We start from the raw sequence: 14,218 nt of genomic DNA, 5'->3' as shown, positions 1-14,218 counted from the left end.
TTAGAACAGTTTCATCATCTCAAAATAAACCCAGCACCCATTAACAATCAAATCTCTCCCCATGCTTGGCCCCCATCCCTCCCTGCTGTTTCCCAACATCAGATCCTGACAACTACTCATCAACTTTTTCTTTAAATATACCTCTTCTGGACATGTCATTATAAATGAAATCCACCATATGTGCCCTTTTGTGTCTGGCTTCTTCACTCAGCATGTTTTCAAGTCTCATCTACACTGCAGGATGTATCAGTACCTCATTCCTCTTACGGACTAATAACATCCCTTTGTATGTAAATACCACAATTGTCCTACCCATTCATCCACCCTTGAACATTTAGGTTGTTTCCACTTTCTGACTAACCAGTATCAATGCTTCTAGGACGAAACATTGCAAGTCTTCGTGGGGACATTTGGTGTCCTTTCTAGGGGAATTGTTGGAGATCTCTCTCTATGTATGTATGTATGTATGTATGTATGTATGTATGTATGTATGTATGTATCTATCTATCTATCTATCTATAAATAAAACTCTATGTCTGACATTGGTATTAACTGCGAAATGGTTTCCGGGAGGAACTGCACTATTTTACATTCTTTGGTTTGGTTTTTTTTTTTTTTTTTTTAAATAAAGAATCTTCACAGTTCCTTTGGTGTCCCTAAGTCGGGCCTGCCCCAGAGCCCCTCCTTCAGGGCTGCCTCTGCGGGGCCCCAACCGTCCCCTTCCCGAGTCCAGGCCGCTGGAACCCAGGTTCCAAAACAGTCAGAGGCGCGCAGGGTGGGAAACGTAGCTTCGGCCCCTCCTCCGCAGGGCTCGCCGGCAGGAAAACAGACGCCTGGCTGAGGCTCTGTGGACATTGTAGTTTCCTTTCTAGTCCACCGCGCAGAGTTCGCGGTAAGGAAAACTACAACCCCCAGAATCCCGCGGTGCTACGGCAGCCGAAGCGGCCAATCCGCGCGCCGCGCTCCCGCCCACCCTCTGGGCTGGGCCGCTCTCCAGGGCGTCTGTAAACACAGCCAGAGACTGTCATGGAGGGGGAGGAGGAGGCAGCGGCGGCGGCGAAGGGAGGCGTTCTGGGCCGCCTCCAGGGTCCACTCTGCCATTCCTGAACTGGTCCCTCGTCCCCGTGACTGTGGCATCAAGGAAGCGAACTGTTAGGCGAGAGGAGGCAGTCAGAACCATATCCCCTTCTTCCCCTGGGGCGGGGCCGGGCCGGGCCAGGCCGGCTGAGCCGGGGGAGGGCCGGGGGAGGGAGCGCCCGGCCGGGCCGGCCTGTCTGCCGAGATGGATGACAGTAAGGTAAGTCCTGTGGTTTGCACGCGCCGCTGCCGCCGCCGCCGCCTGCTTGTCGCTAAGTGCTTGTCCCGCCGCTGAGCCTCCGCTGCGTAGTCCATGCCAACACCCAAGAAACACCTGCCTTAGACATCCCTACGCCTCCAGCTGTGACCCAGGGAACGGAGTGCTACGCTTTAACAGCAAGGGCCCTCTGGAAAATGTTCACTCCCAGAGCAAGCCTGTTTGTCAGCTTTTCTAGGTTGTGCAAACCCTGGTCCTTGACTTACCTCCCCAGATAAGTGACAAAACTAATGTACTTTTTCTTTTTGACTTCCCTTGTCCCCTTCCAGCCTTTCTCCACTTTGGAGTCGTTAACTAGGGCACCCTGAACCATCCCTGTCCCCCTTATGGTCCCCCTTTCTTCTCTCAGGCTCCGTTACTCAATGCCCCATTCATATAATCGGTTCACTCCCCCTCTGAGCTATTTTCCTGTGGTTGGTTGGAACACTCTGCTAAGCTCCTGTTGCTATTCGTCCAGAGTCTGGAATCTAACCTCCTCTAGAAAGCCTTCTCCAAGGAAAGGAGTGAATTCCTTCTTGTTAATCTATCTTAATATCCCATCACCATCCCCCTTTTCCTATCCAAATCACTTATCTCTATGATAACAGATAGTATTTGTTACTGGTTAATTCATATAGTTTAGGTATAACCTGTTCTTTTTGTCTTTATGTTTATCCACATTAGTGTTGTCTAGTTATATTTCAGATAGTGACAGTCAGTTTTTTGATCACCAGCTTATTGACATTTTAGAATGTTTAGGAAATTGGACTTTTTTTTTAAATGGAATTAGATTTCTAGAATTTGTCAGTTTTTGAGGCAGACATCACTGCTTCCCTCTGCTTTCCAGAGCTCTTCCTGTCCGCAGTCTCTGGCATGCTGCTTGTGATTGCCTTTTCTTTACTTTGGGTCGCCTTTTCCCCTCCAACTAACCAGTAACATTTGCTGCTAACAAGTTTTTGTTACACCCATCCTCAGAGAGATTGGAAAAAAAAAGCAACAGCAGGGAAAACGCATCGCAGTGCTCTGGAATTGGGGCTCATGTAGAGGAACAGTTTACTTGTGAGGTAGCAAGCCCCTCCTAATAGAAAGTAGTTATTTCCGAGACAGAAAGGCGACAGTCTGAAAGTTTTCCAGAAAAATAAGCAGATAATTTTCTGTAACAGCCTTTGCGAGCTTGATCTTGCAGTGTTACTTCTAAAATAAAATCTGAATACCATTATCCTTCCCAGATACATCTGGGAAAGGATCCAATGTAACATATTGTTCTTTAATTTCCTTACTTTGAGACTTTGGACTATTCCGCATAATTTTCAATTGTTTCCTTTTCAAACCTTTGAAACAGTTAATAACTTTTTCAAAGTCTTCAGAAAAATACAACAGAATTTTGCATTATTTTACTTGCCTACAAAATCACATAGGACTTAATTTCTAAAACAAGCAAAGTTTAGTAGCGGGTATAAAGTGTTAATTGTTTTGCCTAAAGAGTCAAGTTAAACTTGAGGGGTAGACTATTCATAACTCATGTCTTCTTAGGTTCACAGGTTAGCAAAATGAATTTAGTTCTCGTTCTTTATTAATTCATTGTTTTTATGACAATGTTTAGAAACTAGCAGTTACTTAAATCTTCCATGATGATGGAAAAGAAAATCCATTTCAGATGTCTCTGGATGGATAGTGCCTCTGTGAATACACTGCTTTCGCTTTGAATACATGTCGTAGGTGTGGATGACTAATCCTGGAATGCCATGTACAGCAAGACTGGACTGCTCTTTCAGCACTCAGGCAGCATGAAACAGCCCTTACAAAAGGCTCCAGTCCTCCCTTTCTCTGTGCTCTAGTTGTTACAGTCCTGCAAAATTGTATTGTCCTCTTAGTACATACATACACATGCACAAACAAAACATGCTTTTCCCTCACATTATGTGTGGATGGTGGAGTCTCAGGTTCCACTTTTCCTTGTATAAGGGAAAGTGAGGGTTGGGGCTTGGACAGTGTGGCGGTTGTGCTGGTGAGCGCATGAAAGATGACAAACTGGCCAACAGCAAGGCCAGGGCAACAGGAAGAGGACAGAGTGGGCAGGAGCAGCAGTTACAGAGAGGTAGTATTTGAATGAGTAGGTCAGGAAACGTGAGGATGTTGTGAGGACCTCCCTTTATAAAGCTTCTGTATTCTGAGCTGTTTTCCTCAGTGGTGATGAATGAGTTTGCCAAGAGCTCTCCACATTTTGCCAACTCGTTTCTTGGTGTAGGAGCAGGACAGATTTGAATGGGGGTGCAGCTCCCAAGTGTTTAGCAATGTACCTGGTACATTGTAGAGTACTGGGTAGTAGTGATTGCACTGACCTGGAACAGAGTGGGGTCGAGGAGATTACCCTAGATGTCCTGGCTTTATTAATCAGTGTGCTCCACTGAGCAACCAGCTAGAGTATACGGACTGTTTCAAGTGGGAAAATAAAGCAAGACATAGATTGGGCATCTAAAAGTGGGCCTTGGGAAAGTGCTTAGCAGATCTCAAATACTGATTGAGTAGATCTCTACTAGGCTAGTTGGGAAGGAAGAAATCTTGGCTAAGTTATTTAACCATTTTGAGCTTCCATTTTATCTGTTAAATGGTCAGTACCTTCTTCGAAGGCTTTGTTGAGGATTAGAGAGAATGCATATAGAGCATTGAGTCCAGAGTCTAACACATACTAGGCTCTCAGAAAATGTTATTAATGTCTTACCTGGAAGTGACTTCCTCGCTCTCTAGCACAGTGCAGTTGGCACCTGAGATGCCCATTTTAATAATTCTAAGTGTACGCTACAGCATCACATTTGAAGCCTTATTTCTCCCATACTACCCTCTGCTCCTAACTATGCCCCGAAATAGGGCAGGGACAGTGGGATGGGATGTGAAATGAACTTTAACTGTGCCCTTAGCTGACAGGAAAAAGTGCTTGTTTTTATGAAAGTCTCCTCTCCCTGACCTGCTGCATTCAATTACAAAGAAAATAGAAATGTCTGATTTTCAGAGGCTTTGATCGTAGACAGAAGACTCTTATGTCTTATTTTATATTTGACTTTCATGTTTATTGACTGGACGGATGAGTAACTTGAAATATCCTGGACTAGGTGTGTTCCTGCTGCAGACTAAGCTGGTAAAAGACCACCACACTGTATTGCCCAGGCTGATGGTTTAGGGCATCAAGTCCCAGTTGAGAGACTGGTCAGAGTGAGTCAGCCACTGGCCACGGTGGTATACATGTAGCTGGAAAGCAACTGTAGACAGAAGGTAATGAATGGGTGTGTCTATGTTCTGATAAAACTTTATTTCCCAAAACAGGCTGGCTCTGGTTTGCCAGCTGGGCTGTGGTTTGCTGATCCCTGAGCTAGAGCATAAGGCACAAGCCGAGGTGTGGGCAGAGATAGGGATGGAAAGAAAATCGGGGGCCAGATCTGCCCAGAAAGTTAAGCATAGAAGTTTGGGTCAGTATTTTTCAAAGTGTGGAATAAAGAAGACACCTGCTGAGTCAAAATTTTTGGGAATGGGGCCTGAGAATTTGAATTTTGTTGGAAAACCAAAGATATTGGGGAGCTATTAGAGGATTTTAAAGAAAAGATGACTCAGGTTTGTGTTTTCAAAGAAAAAAAATGCTAAATGGGATATATGGAGACTGGATTAGGGTAAAGATGTAGAAGTAGGCCAAGACTAGAGGCAGATAGTCCAGTTAGGAAAGAACATGCATTTTGGCACATAACCAGAGTTCAGATCTCATTTCTACTACTTTCAAGCTATTATGATTTTGATTAGATTATTTTTTTTAAATTGAGGTATATTTGATTTACAATATTGTGTTTCAGGTGTACAGCAAAGTGATTCAGTTATATGTTTTTTTTCAGATAATTTTCCATTATAGGTTATTGTAAAATATTGAATATGGTTCCCTGTGCTGTGCAGTAAATCCTTGTTGCTTATCTATTTTGTGTATAGTAGTTTGTATCTGCTAATCTCATACTCCTGGAAATTTATCCCTCCCCTCCTCCCTTTCCCCTTTGGTAACTATAAGTTTGTTTTCTATGTCTGTGAGTCTGTTTCTGTTTTGTATATAGGTACATTTGTATTATTTTTTAGACTCCACATGTGATATCATAGAATATTTGTCTTTCTCTGTTTGACTTACTTCACTAAGTGTAATGTTCTCTAGGTCCTTCCATGTTGCTGCAAATGCCAAATTTCATTCTTTTTTTATGGTTGAATAATAGTCCATTATAAATAAATAAATAAATATATATATATATATATATATATATATATATATATATATATATTTTCACATCTTCCTAAGCCAGTTGTTTGTTGATGGGTACTTGGATTGTTTCCATGTCTTGGGTATTGTAAATAATGCTGTTGTGATGAACATTGGGATGCATGTATCTTTTTGAATTAGTTTTCACTTTTTCCAGATAAATATCTAGGAGTGGGATTTCTGGACCATATGGTAGCTCTATTTTTGTTTTTTTAAGAAACCTCCATATTGTTTTCTATAGTGGCTGCATCAATTTTACATTCCTACCAACAGTGTAGGAAGGATCCCTCTCCAGTACTTATTATATGTAGACTTTTAACGACAGCCATTCTGACTGGTGTCAGGTGATACCTCGTTGTGGTTTTGATTTGCATTTCCCTAATGATTAGTGATGTGGAGCATCTTTTCATGTGCCTGTTGGCCATCTGTGTGTCTTCTTCGGAGAAATGTCTATTTAGGTCTTCTGCCCATTTTTCGATTGGGTTTTTTTGATATTGAGTTGTAAGAGCTGTTTCTGTGCTTTGGATATTAACCCCTTGTTGGTTGCATCATTTACAAATATTTTCTCCTATTCCTTAGGTTGTTTTTCATTTTGTTGATGGTTTCCTTTGCTGTGCGAAAGGTTCTTAAGTTTGAGTAGGTCCCATTTGTTTATTTTTGCTTTAATTTTTTTTTGCCTTGGGAGACTGATCTAAGAAAATATTGCTATGATTTATGTTAGATTATTAAAACTCTTCAGGACTGTATTTCATTACCTGTAAATTGGATGTGTTAATAAAACTTTATTGAGTTAGTGTGAGAATTAAATGTAATATATATGGAAGCCGTATTAAAAGAACTTAGTACATAATTGGTTCAAAATAAGTGCTAGTCCTCTGTGACTCCTCACCAGTGTGATTAGGTTGCTCAGAAGAAAGGCCTGAGCTAAAGACCGTGTTAGAGACCACTGCAGCACAGATTGTGGTTGATGCAGCATGCGTATAATCCTTGAAGGATGAAGAATGTGGATAGAAGAGAGAGCTGAAGAGACAGAACCCTAAACTAAAATGATCTAAAGAGGCCAAGGAATGGGACTCAGCAAAATGAACTGAATAGGAAAACCAGGGGGAAAGGGTTGTTATGCCATCTAAGGGAGGAGACATTTTTTTAAGTGTGGATTTAGTCTACAATATGAGATGCTACAAAAAAAAAAAGATCAAGTGAAATAAGTAGAGAAAAAGTATCCATTGGACTTGGAAAATAGGGGATTATTTATGAACTTAGAGAGAAGTTTCAGTGCAGTGATCCGCAGAGGCAGCAATGTAGTGATTGAGGAAGAGGTGGGTAGGAAAGCAGCAAAGACAGTTAAGCGCGCAGGCGCAGCTCCAAGACGCTCTACACTCAGTCCCAGGCCACTGCAGTAAAGCAGATACCACAATGAAGCAAGTCACACGAGTTTTTTGGTTTCCCAGTGAATGTAAAAGTTAAGTCTGCACTATACTGTAGTCTGTTAAGTGTGCAAAAGTATTATGTCTAAAAAGACAATGTACATACCTTAATTTAAAAATACTTTATTGCTAAAAAAGGCTAACTGTCATCTGACAATGCAGGGTTGCCATAAACCTTCAATTTATAAAAAAAAGATGCAGTAAAGTGAAGTTCAGTAAAATGAAATATGCCTGTAGACCACTTGTACTGAGTTTGTACCAGTTTGGGGCATTGCTAGAATATATGTAGTGTGATATTTAGCTTCACACAGTAATAGCTGGGGTGGGGAGTGGGTTAGAGGCTGGGAGAGGAGAGGCAGGAGTTAACTCTCAGTCATAGATGCCGGCTTGATCTTCTTTCTCCTCTGTTGGCTAGAAAAACTGGCAGAAAGGTTAGCAGCAGGAAGATGTGATTAGACTTTTCTCTTTCTGAAGATCTGGTAAATAAGAGAAAAAGCCTAACCAACAGCTGTGAAGAAGGTTATGGGAGCTTTAACACCAAATGAAAGTGTAGCTGCTTATTTTTTTCTTTAAAGTGGTAAAGAGCAGTGGCTGCGCACACTCATATCTGTCTTATTTTTCTTTAATCAGTGGGAGATAACGTTTCACTCTGTGTTTTCAAAAGAAAAGTGAAACAAGCTCTCCTGCTATTTTCCTTTTTAGCTGAGGCCGGTGCTTCCACTTCATGCAAATGCAGTAACTCTCTTAGACTTAACAACTGGAAACTTTTATTAGTTGCCTTAATTGGAGCTTTAGGATATAAATAAGTGCAAAAATGGTGGTAAAATAATGAGTTTTTGATTCGTTTTTCAGATTTTATATCCCTTGTAAGAGAGGTTTGGTTTTCCTCTTTTTTTTTTTTAACAACTTATATAAGCTGGTGGTGGTGGTGGTGGTAGTGTTACCAGCTTAAATCAACTGCAAAACATTACTCATTTTTCTTTGCATTTATTTATTCAATTATCAGTTTTTTAATAAATGTCTCTTAAATGCCTAGCTCTGGGCTGGATACAGAAGGGATTGGAGAAGAAATTGAAAATACAGCTTCCTTGCCTGTGAAGCTCACATTACTTAGACGAGACAGAACTTAAATCTGAGGCCACTGAAAAAACAAACAGTATAACATATAAATTCAGTGTGATATCTACTATATGTTCCAGAAATTTGGAGAAGAAAAGTGACGTGTGGACAGAGGGTGACTGTCAGCCAGAGCCTCACAGAAAAAGAGTCAGAGCTGATCCTAACCAAAGAAAGCTTAATGTTTGCCAGTTTGGATGGGGCAGGGTGGGAGCAGGGTGGGGGTGGGGAGAAAACATTTAGAGAATTGGTGAGTATATGTAGGAATGCAGGGGATAGAGTGAGGTCCCTAAGGAGACTGACATGACTTGGGAAGAATGCAAGAAGACTGGCTTGCTGAGTGTGGAGAGTGCATGTAGCAGGCTGAATGGTGGCCCCTAGAAAGATATGTCCATGTGCTAATCCCTGGAACCTGTGAACATCACCTTATATGGTAAAAGAGTGAATATTGTGTAGCCAAAAGTGTGATTAAGTTAGGGCTTTGAGAGGAAGAATTTATCCTGGATTCTCTTGAGTGAGCCCTGGATCCAATGACAAGTGTCCTCCTAAGGGTGAGGCAGAGGGAGACTGACAGACAGCTGTGGAGGCAGTGTGACCACAGAGGCAGAGACTGGACTGATGCAGCCCAAATGAAGGAATGTTCACAGCCACCAGCAGCTGGAAGACATGAGTTTAGGCTGTAAATATACTACTTTTTACGAACTGCATCAATAGCAAATACTCATTTGAATATAGAGTGATTTCAAAATATTTTATTAAAATTGTGCAGTTGATGTGATATAAGCATCTTTAAAATTTAGCGCACAGTAACGTTTGCTGTACTAGTCATCCTGCAATTGTTAACCATATATTTGACTCTGAGAAAAAGTTTCCTGAGGTGTATATTATTACACTGGAATAAAAACATGATGATGCAAAATAGGAAAGCTTTAAAAGACCAGTTTTTGAAAAGTTGAAACTAGTTTGGGAGTAATACCGAAGCAGCTAACTTTTAAGGTGGTGGTGGAAAGGAAAGATCTTTTCCGGAGCCTCAGAGTATTCAGTCTCATTTCAGAGCTACCCTATAAAATGCTGGGGGCGATGGTTAGCCATCCTGTTATGACACAGGATCTGGTAAGTGTAGCTGATTCACATTTGAAGTTTGGTTTTACCGAACTAACCATGATGCTGAGTAATGATATGATCTTTATAGGGTACTGGGCATTGCTGGTATACAGTATTGATAGTGATTTTACATCCTTTCTTTTAGAATTGCTTTTAAAGCCTCAGAGATATTCCTTTCAGTATACTGAAGTTATGACATTCTTATTCTCTGAGGGTAATTTTCAGAAAGAACTAGACGTCATTCAGAACCTCATCAGATAAACAGAGTGGACAATCAGATTGTTTGGGAATTTAAAGAATAAGATATAACTCTAAAATAATGCGGCATATTGTGTTGTGGCTTGTGAGAAACTAACTCCAAAGGCAGCTTCCAAGAAAGCTTGTTCATTGGAATAAATAGTACCCCTTTCAAGTGACTGCTTTAAAGGAAATTCATCTTATGTATAAGTTCAGGTTCATGCATTGAAAAATTCATCATCTTTACCTCATAGTTACATCTTATATAAGAACTTGGGGAGATTCCAAAGGTAAACAATAAAGAAGACTGAATTACTTCGCCAGTCACCAAAAAATTGTGCCTTTGCAGATAAATGAATATCAAGAGAATGTCTTGTGACACCAGTGGGAGCAGGTAGAAATCTCCTGAGACAGTCTAGGGTTATAATTATAGACTTCTAAAGGCAGGAGAGAATTATCGGAGATTTCAGGGACTTCCTGTGTATTCCTTTAGGCTCAACAGATTTGAAGAGGGAATTTATAGCCAAATTGCTTAGGATTCACATTTATTTATTTATATATACACACAATTTTATATATAAATTTTACATGTTTCTAATTGTAATTATTTAAAAATCATAAAAAAAAATCAAATGAGAAAAACTATTTATAATCACACCCATCAGAAAAATCCTCACTGACCTTTTGTTAATATCCTTCTATGTGTTGTTTGATAATATTGAGATCATACTGAACTTACAATTTTGAATGTTGATTTTTTTACTTACTTTCTTAAGTCAATAAAAATTCTTTGTGAAGAAAATATTTAATGGCACTCTTTTAATTTTTTATTATCCAGCTGCATATGGTTCATAAAGTTTACTGTTAAGCTATGTAAAGTTTATTATTAAGAAAGTTTATTATTGAAGAAATGAAAACTTAACATTATTTCTTCTCACACATTCATGGTATCAAAAGTATCGGAAGAAAAATTATGAAGCAAAGAATCATAAGGCATTTGATGGGATTATGCTTTCTTAGTTCCATAGGCTCTAATTTATTATTTGTAAATGTTTTCTTTGCTAATATGCAGCCGCAGTCACTTTCCTAGACCCAGAACTAAGAGAAAAAAAATTACTTCTCTTTCCTGCTAAAGGTGGTTGGAGGCAAAGTGAAGAAACCGGGCAAACGTGGCCGGAAGCCAGCCAAAATCGACTTGAAAGCAAAGCTTGAGAGGAGCCGGCAGAGTGCAAGAGAGTGCCGGGCCAGAAAAAAACTGAGATATCAGTATTTGGAAGAGTTGGTGTCCAGTCGGGAAAGAGCCATTTGTGCCCTCAGAGAGGAACTGGAAATGGTAAGAAAGTCTGCCAAGAAAAGCAGGAAACAATCAAAAAGAGCTGAGTTCTAGTGATTGGCACTCTAGGGGAGGGAATCCTTTTAGCCAGAGGGGCCTTTTTAACCTGAGCAGTACTCCAGGCCTCCTCCCTGCCCTGGGTTATGAACAGAAGTACAGTAGAAGGTGGGGTTCCCAGCAGCCAGTTTGACATCTCATTGTGGGAGTTCTTACGTCTAGGATTTCTACCAGTGGTGGCTGAATTCTGACTGGTAAGATTTTACTTAAATATATTTTATGTATTTCAGTACAAGCAGTGGTGCATGGCAATGGACCAAGGAAAAATCCCTTCTGAAATAAAGGCCCTACTCACTGGAGAAGAGCAGAACAAATCGCAGCAGAACTCAGGCAGGCATGTGAAAGCTGGGAAGACAGACGCTGACAGCAATTCCTGTGAGTGCAGTCGTGGGAGAGCAGTTAGCGGAGTGGCTTTGAAAGTAGGGTTTCTTTTGACCACTGTCCTTGGTATGTCTTCAAATAACATGAAATGTTAATGTCATATGTAATACAGTGATAAGCAAGTGAAATGGTTAGATTCTAAATACCGAAATGTGTTAAGTGGGGTCTGCAAAGAGTAACTGAAAATTTTTTCAAGTAGACTTAGTTGATAAATGAGAATGTACCATTCTAGTTACTGTTACTAATACTTTTTCCATGTATTTGTATTTACAAAGTACTTTTACTTATATTTATCTTACTTATTTCCTCCAATAAGGAATTATGCTTTTTTTGTGTTAAAGAATTATACTTTTATAGACGAAGAAATAGCAGAGGTGCTGGGTAAGGTACCCAAGGTCACTCAGCTGTGATGGCAGAACCTGTCCTCACCTAGTTCAGTCTCTATCTAGTACATCTATCTAGTAGCCCATCACTGTAAAGGGGTTTTTTTTTTTTAACTAAGGAGAAATTCACATAATACAAGGTAAATCTTTTTAAAGTAACAATTCAGAGGCATTTAGCACATTCACAGTGTTATACAACTACCACCTCTGTCTAGTTAGACAACATTTCATCACCCCAAAAGAAAACTCCAAACTCATTAAGCAGTGACTCTCTATTACCCATTCCCTCTAGCCGCTGGTAACTATGAATCTGCTTTCTATCTCTATGGATTTGCTGCTTCTGGATATTTTGTATAAATGGAATCATACAGTGTTGACTTTTTTTGTGTGTGGCTTCTTTGATGGAGCATAATGTTTTCAAGGTTCATCTACTTCATAGCATGTATCTGTACTTCATTCTGTCTTATGACTGCATCATATTTCATTGTATATGTATACCACAGTTTGTTTATCCATTCATGCATTGATGGATACTTGTTTCTACCTTCTGCCTGTTGCAAACAGTGATCCTATAAACATGCATGTACCTGTTTTCAATGATTTTGGGTATCTACCTAGATGTGGAATTGCTGGGTCATATGGAAATTCTATATTTAACTTTTAGAGGAACCACAAACTGTTTTCCACAGTGGCTGAAATATTTTACATTACCACCATAGGATACGAAGTTTCCCATTTCTCTATATCTTACCAACACTTTATTCTCCATTTTTGAAAACTATAGCTTTCCTCATGAAGTGGCATCTGATTGTGGTTTTGATTTGCATTTCCCTAATGACTAATGATGTTGAGCATCCTTTCATGTGCTTCTTGGCCATTTTTATATTTTCTTTGAAGAAATATCTCTTTATGTCCCTTGCCCATGTTTTAATTGAGTTATTTTTCATTTTGTTAGAGTTGTAAGAGTTCATTACATGTTCTGGATTCTAGATCTTTATCAGATGTATGATTTACAGGTATTTCTCCCATTCTGTAGGTTGTCTTTTCACTTTCTTGATAGTGTCTTCTGATGCACAAAAGACTTTTAATTTTGAGGAAGTCCATTTGATCTGTCTTTAATTTTGCTGTTCATGCTTTGCATGTCATATCTAACAATCTGTCTAACCAAATCCAAGGTGAAGATTTGCCCCTATGCTTTCATCTAAGAGTTTTATGGTTTTAGCCCTTATATTTAGATTATTAATCCACTGAGTTACTTTTTCTATATGGTGTGAGGTAGGGGTCCAACTTAATTCTTTTACATGTGAATATACAGTTGTCCTAGCACCATTTGTTGAAGAGACTGTAAAGATTTTAGAATGAAGATGTCATGTATCAATTTCATTATCATTATGATTGCTTTGGGAATACCTGAAATAGTTACAAGGAAATGTTATAAACTTTTAAAAAGTTTTTACAAAATTGAAGGATTGGGTTTTTGATAACTTTTATTAGGTGAGATAACATTTGCCTTGATCTAAGCTGAATTAATAAAAAAAAAAAAGAGCCAAATCAGTTCAGTTTTCTTTTAGTCTGTATTTTAAAATAGCCTTCATGTTGATTCTAAATTAAAAAAAAATCATGCATTTTAAAACATATTAACCATCTTCATCTTCATTGACTTTAAAAACATTCTTACGTTGGTAACTTTGATTTATTTTTCAGGGTGAAGATCATATAAAATGATGAGTCAGTGATTGAAACCAATATTCTGATTCCTATGGAGGGTGAATGGGCAGGACTGTCCTTCTTGGCTCCATTTACTACCTGCTGCTCAGTAGTCATCTCTGTAAATCTGCAGTTTCTACCAAAGTGTGTGATCATAGATCTCAAAGGATTTTGCTTTAATTTTCAACACATAGAAAATTTACAAACATTCAGACCTGTTCTGGTTGGTATTGCCACCCATGGCATTTAACATGTTGCAATGCTTGAAAGCACAGGAGTAGAGAGAATGGGTGAAGACTGTATTTTTGCACCTCAACTCCACATTGCTTAATTGGTTAATTTATATTCTTTCCATGTAATTCACGTAATTGTATGTGTACGTGTGTTTAGGTGTCACTTCCTTTCATGGTTTTGATTGCCCTACAGAAAGAAACCAAATGGGCTGATTACTGACTGTAAGTTCTCAGCCTTTATGGACCTAATCTTATTTCCTTACATTTACTTGAGTCATGTTTATTTTCTGCACGAACCATAATTTCTCCTGTGAGCCATTCCAGCATAAGCTGTGAATATGTATTAAGAAATAGAAACATTTCTATTTTTATAATCCATAGTGATATGCCTGTTTTAAAAGATATACACATTAACAAAATCCATCAAGAAAGCCCTTAAGACAGCCTCTATTTAAAAGTTATGTTGCTGTTTTCTCAAATTGTATTGATAAAGTTTACTAGGGCCTAATCCATCCTTAGAGAATAATTAGTCAAGTTTTATTTTTAAACAAGAGGTAACCTGCTAGGCATTTCAGCAGCATATATCATTTTAACAGCCCAGAGTATATATGTGTGTATGTGT

General features: G+C 39.2%; 1 protein-coding gene across 2 annotated transcripts; it reads left to right on the top strand.

Annotated features, from left to right (window-relative positions):
- Nucleotides 1-966: 966 nt before the first annotated feature.
- CREBL2 (cAMP responsive element binding protein like 2) lies at nt 967-13,571 on the top strand. 2 transcript variants are annotated; one of them, XM_006199871.4, is made up of 4 exons: nt 967-1,297; nt 10,638-10,835; nt 11,123-11,267; nt 13,361-13,571. In XM_006199871.4, the coding sequence occupies exons 1-4, from the start codon at nt 1,283-1,285 to the stop codon at nt 13,363-13,365; spliced, it is 363 nt and encodes a 120-aa protein (XP_006199933.1). In that variant the 5' UTR covers nt 967-1,282; the 3' UTR covers nt 13,366-13,571. The 2 variants fall into 2 exon arrangements, with proteins under 2 accessions (XP_006199933.1, XP_031526517.1); XM_031670657.2 differs by having other exon boundaries at nt 11,123-11,339.
- The last annotated feature ends 647 nt before the right edge of the window (nt 13,572-14,218 follow it).

This window comes from Vicugna pacos, chromosome 34, assembly GCF_048564905.1.
Source record: "Vicugna pacos chromosome 34, VicPac4, whole genome shotgun sequence".
NCBI lineage: Eukaryota > Metazoa > Chordata > Mammalia > Artiodactyla > Camelidae > Vicugna > Vicugna pacos.
This window is presented reverse-complemented; position numbering and strand designations above follow the sequence as displayed.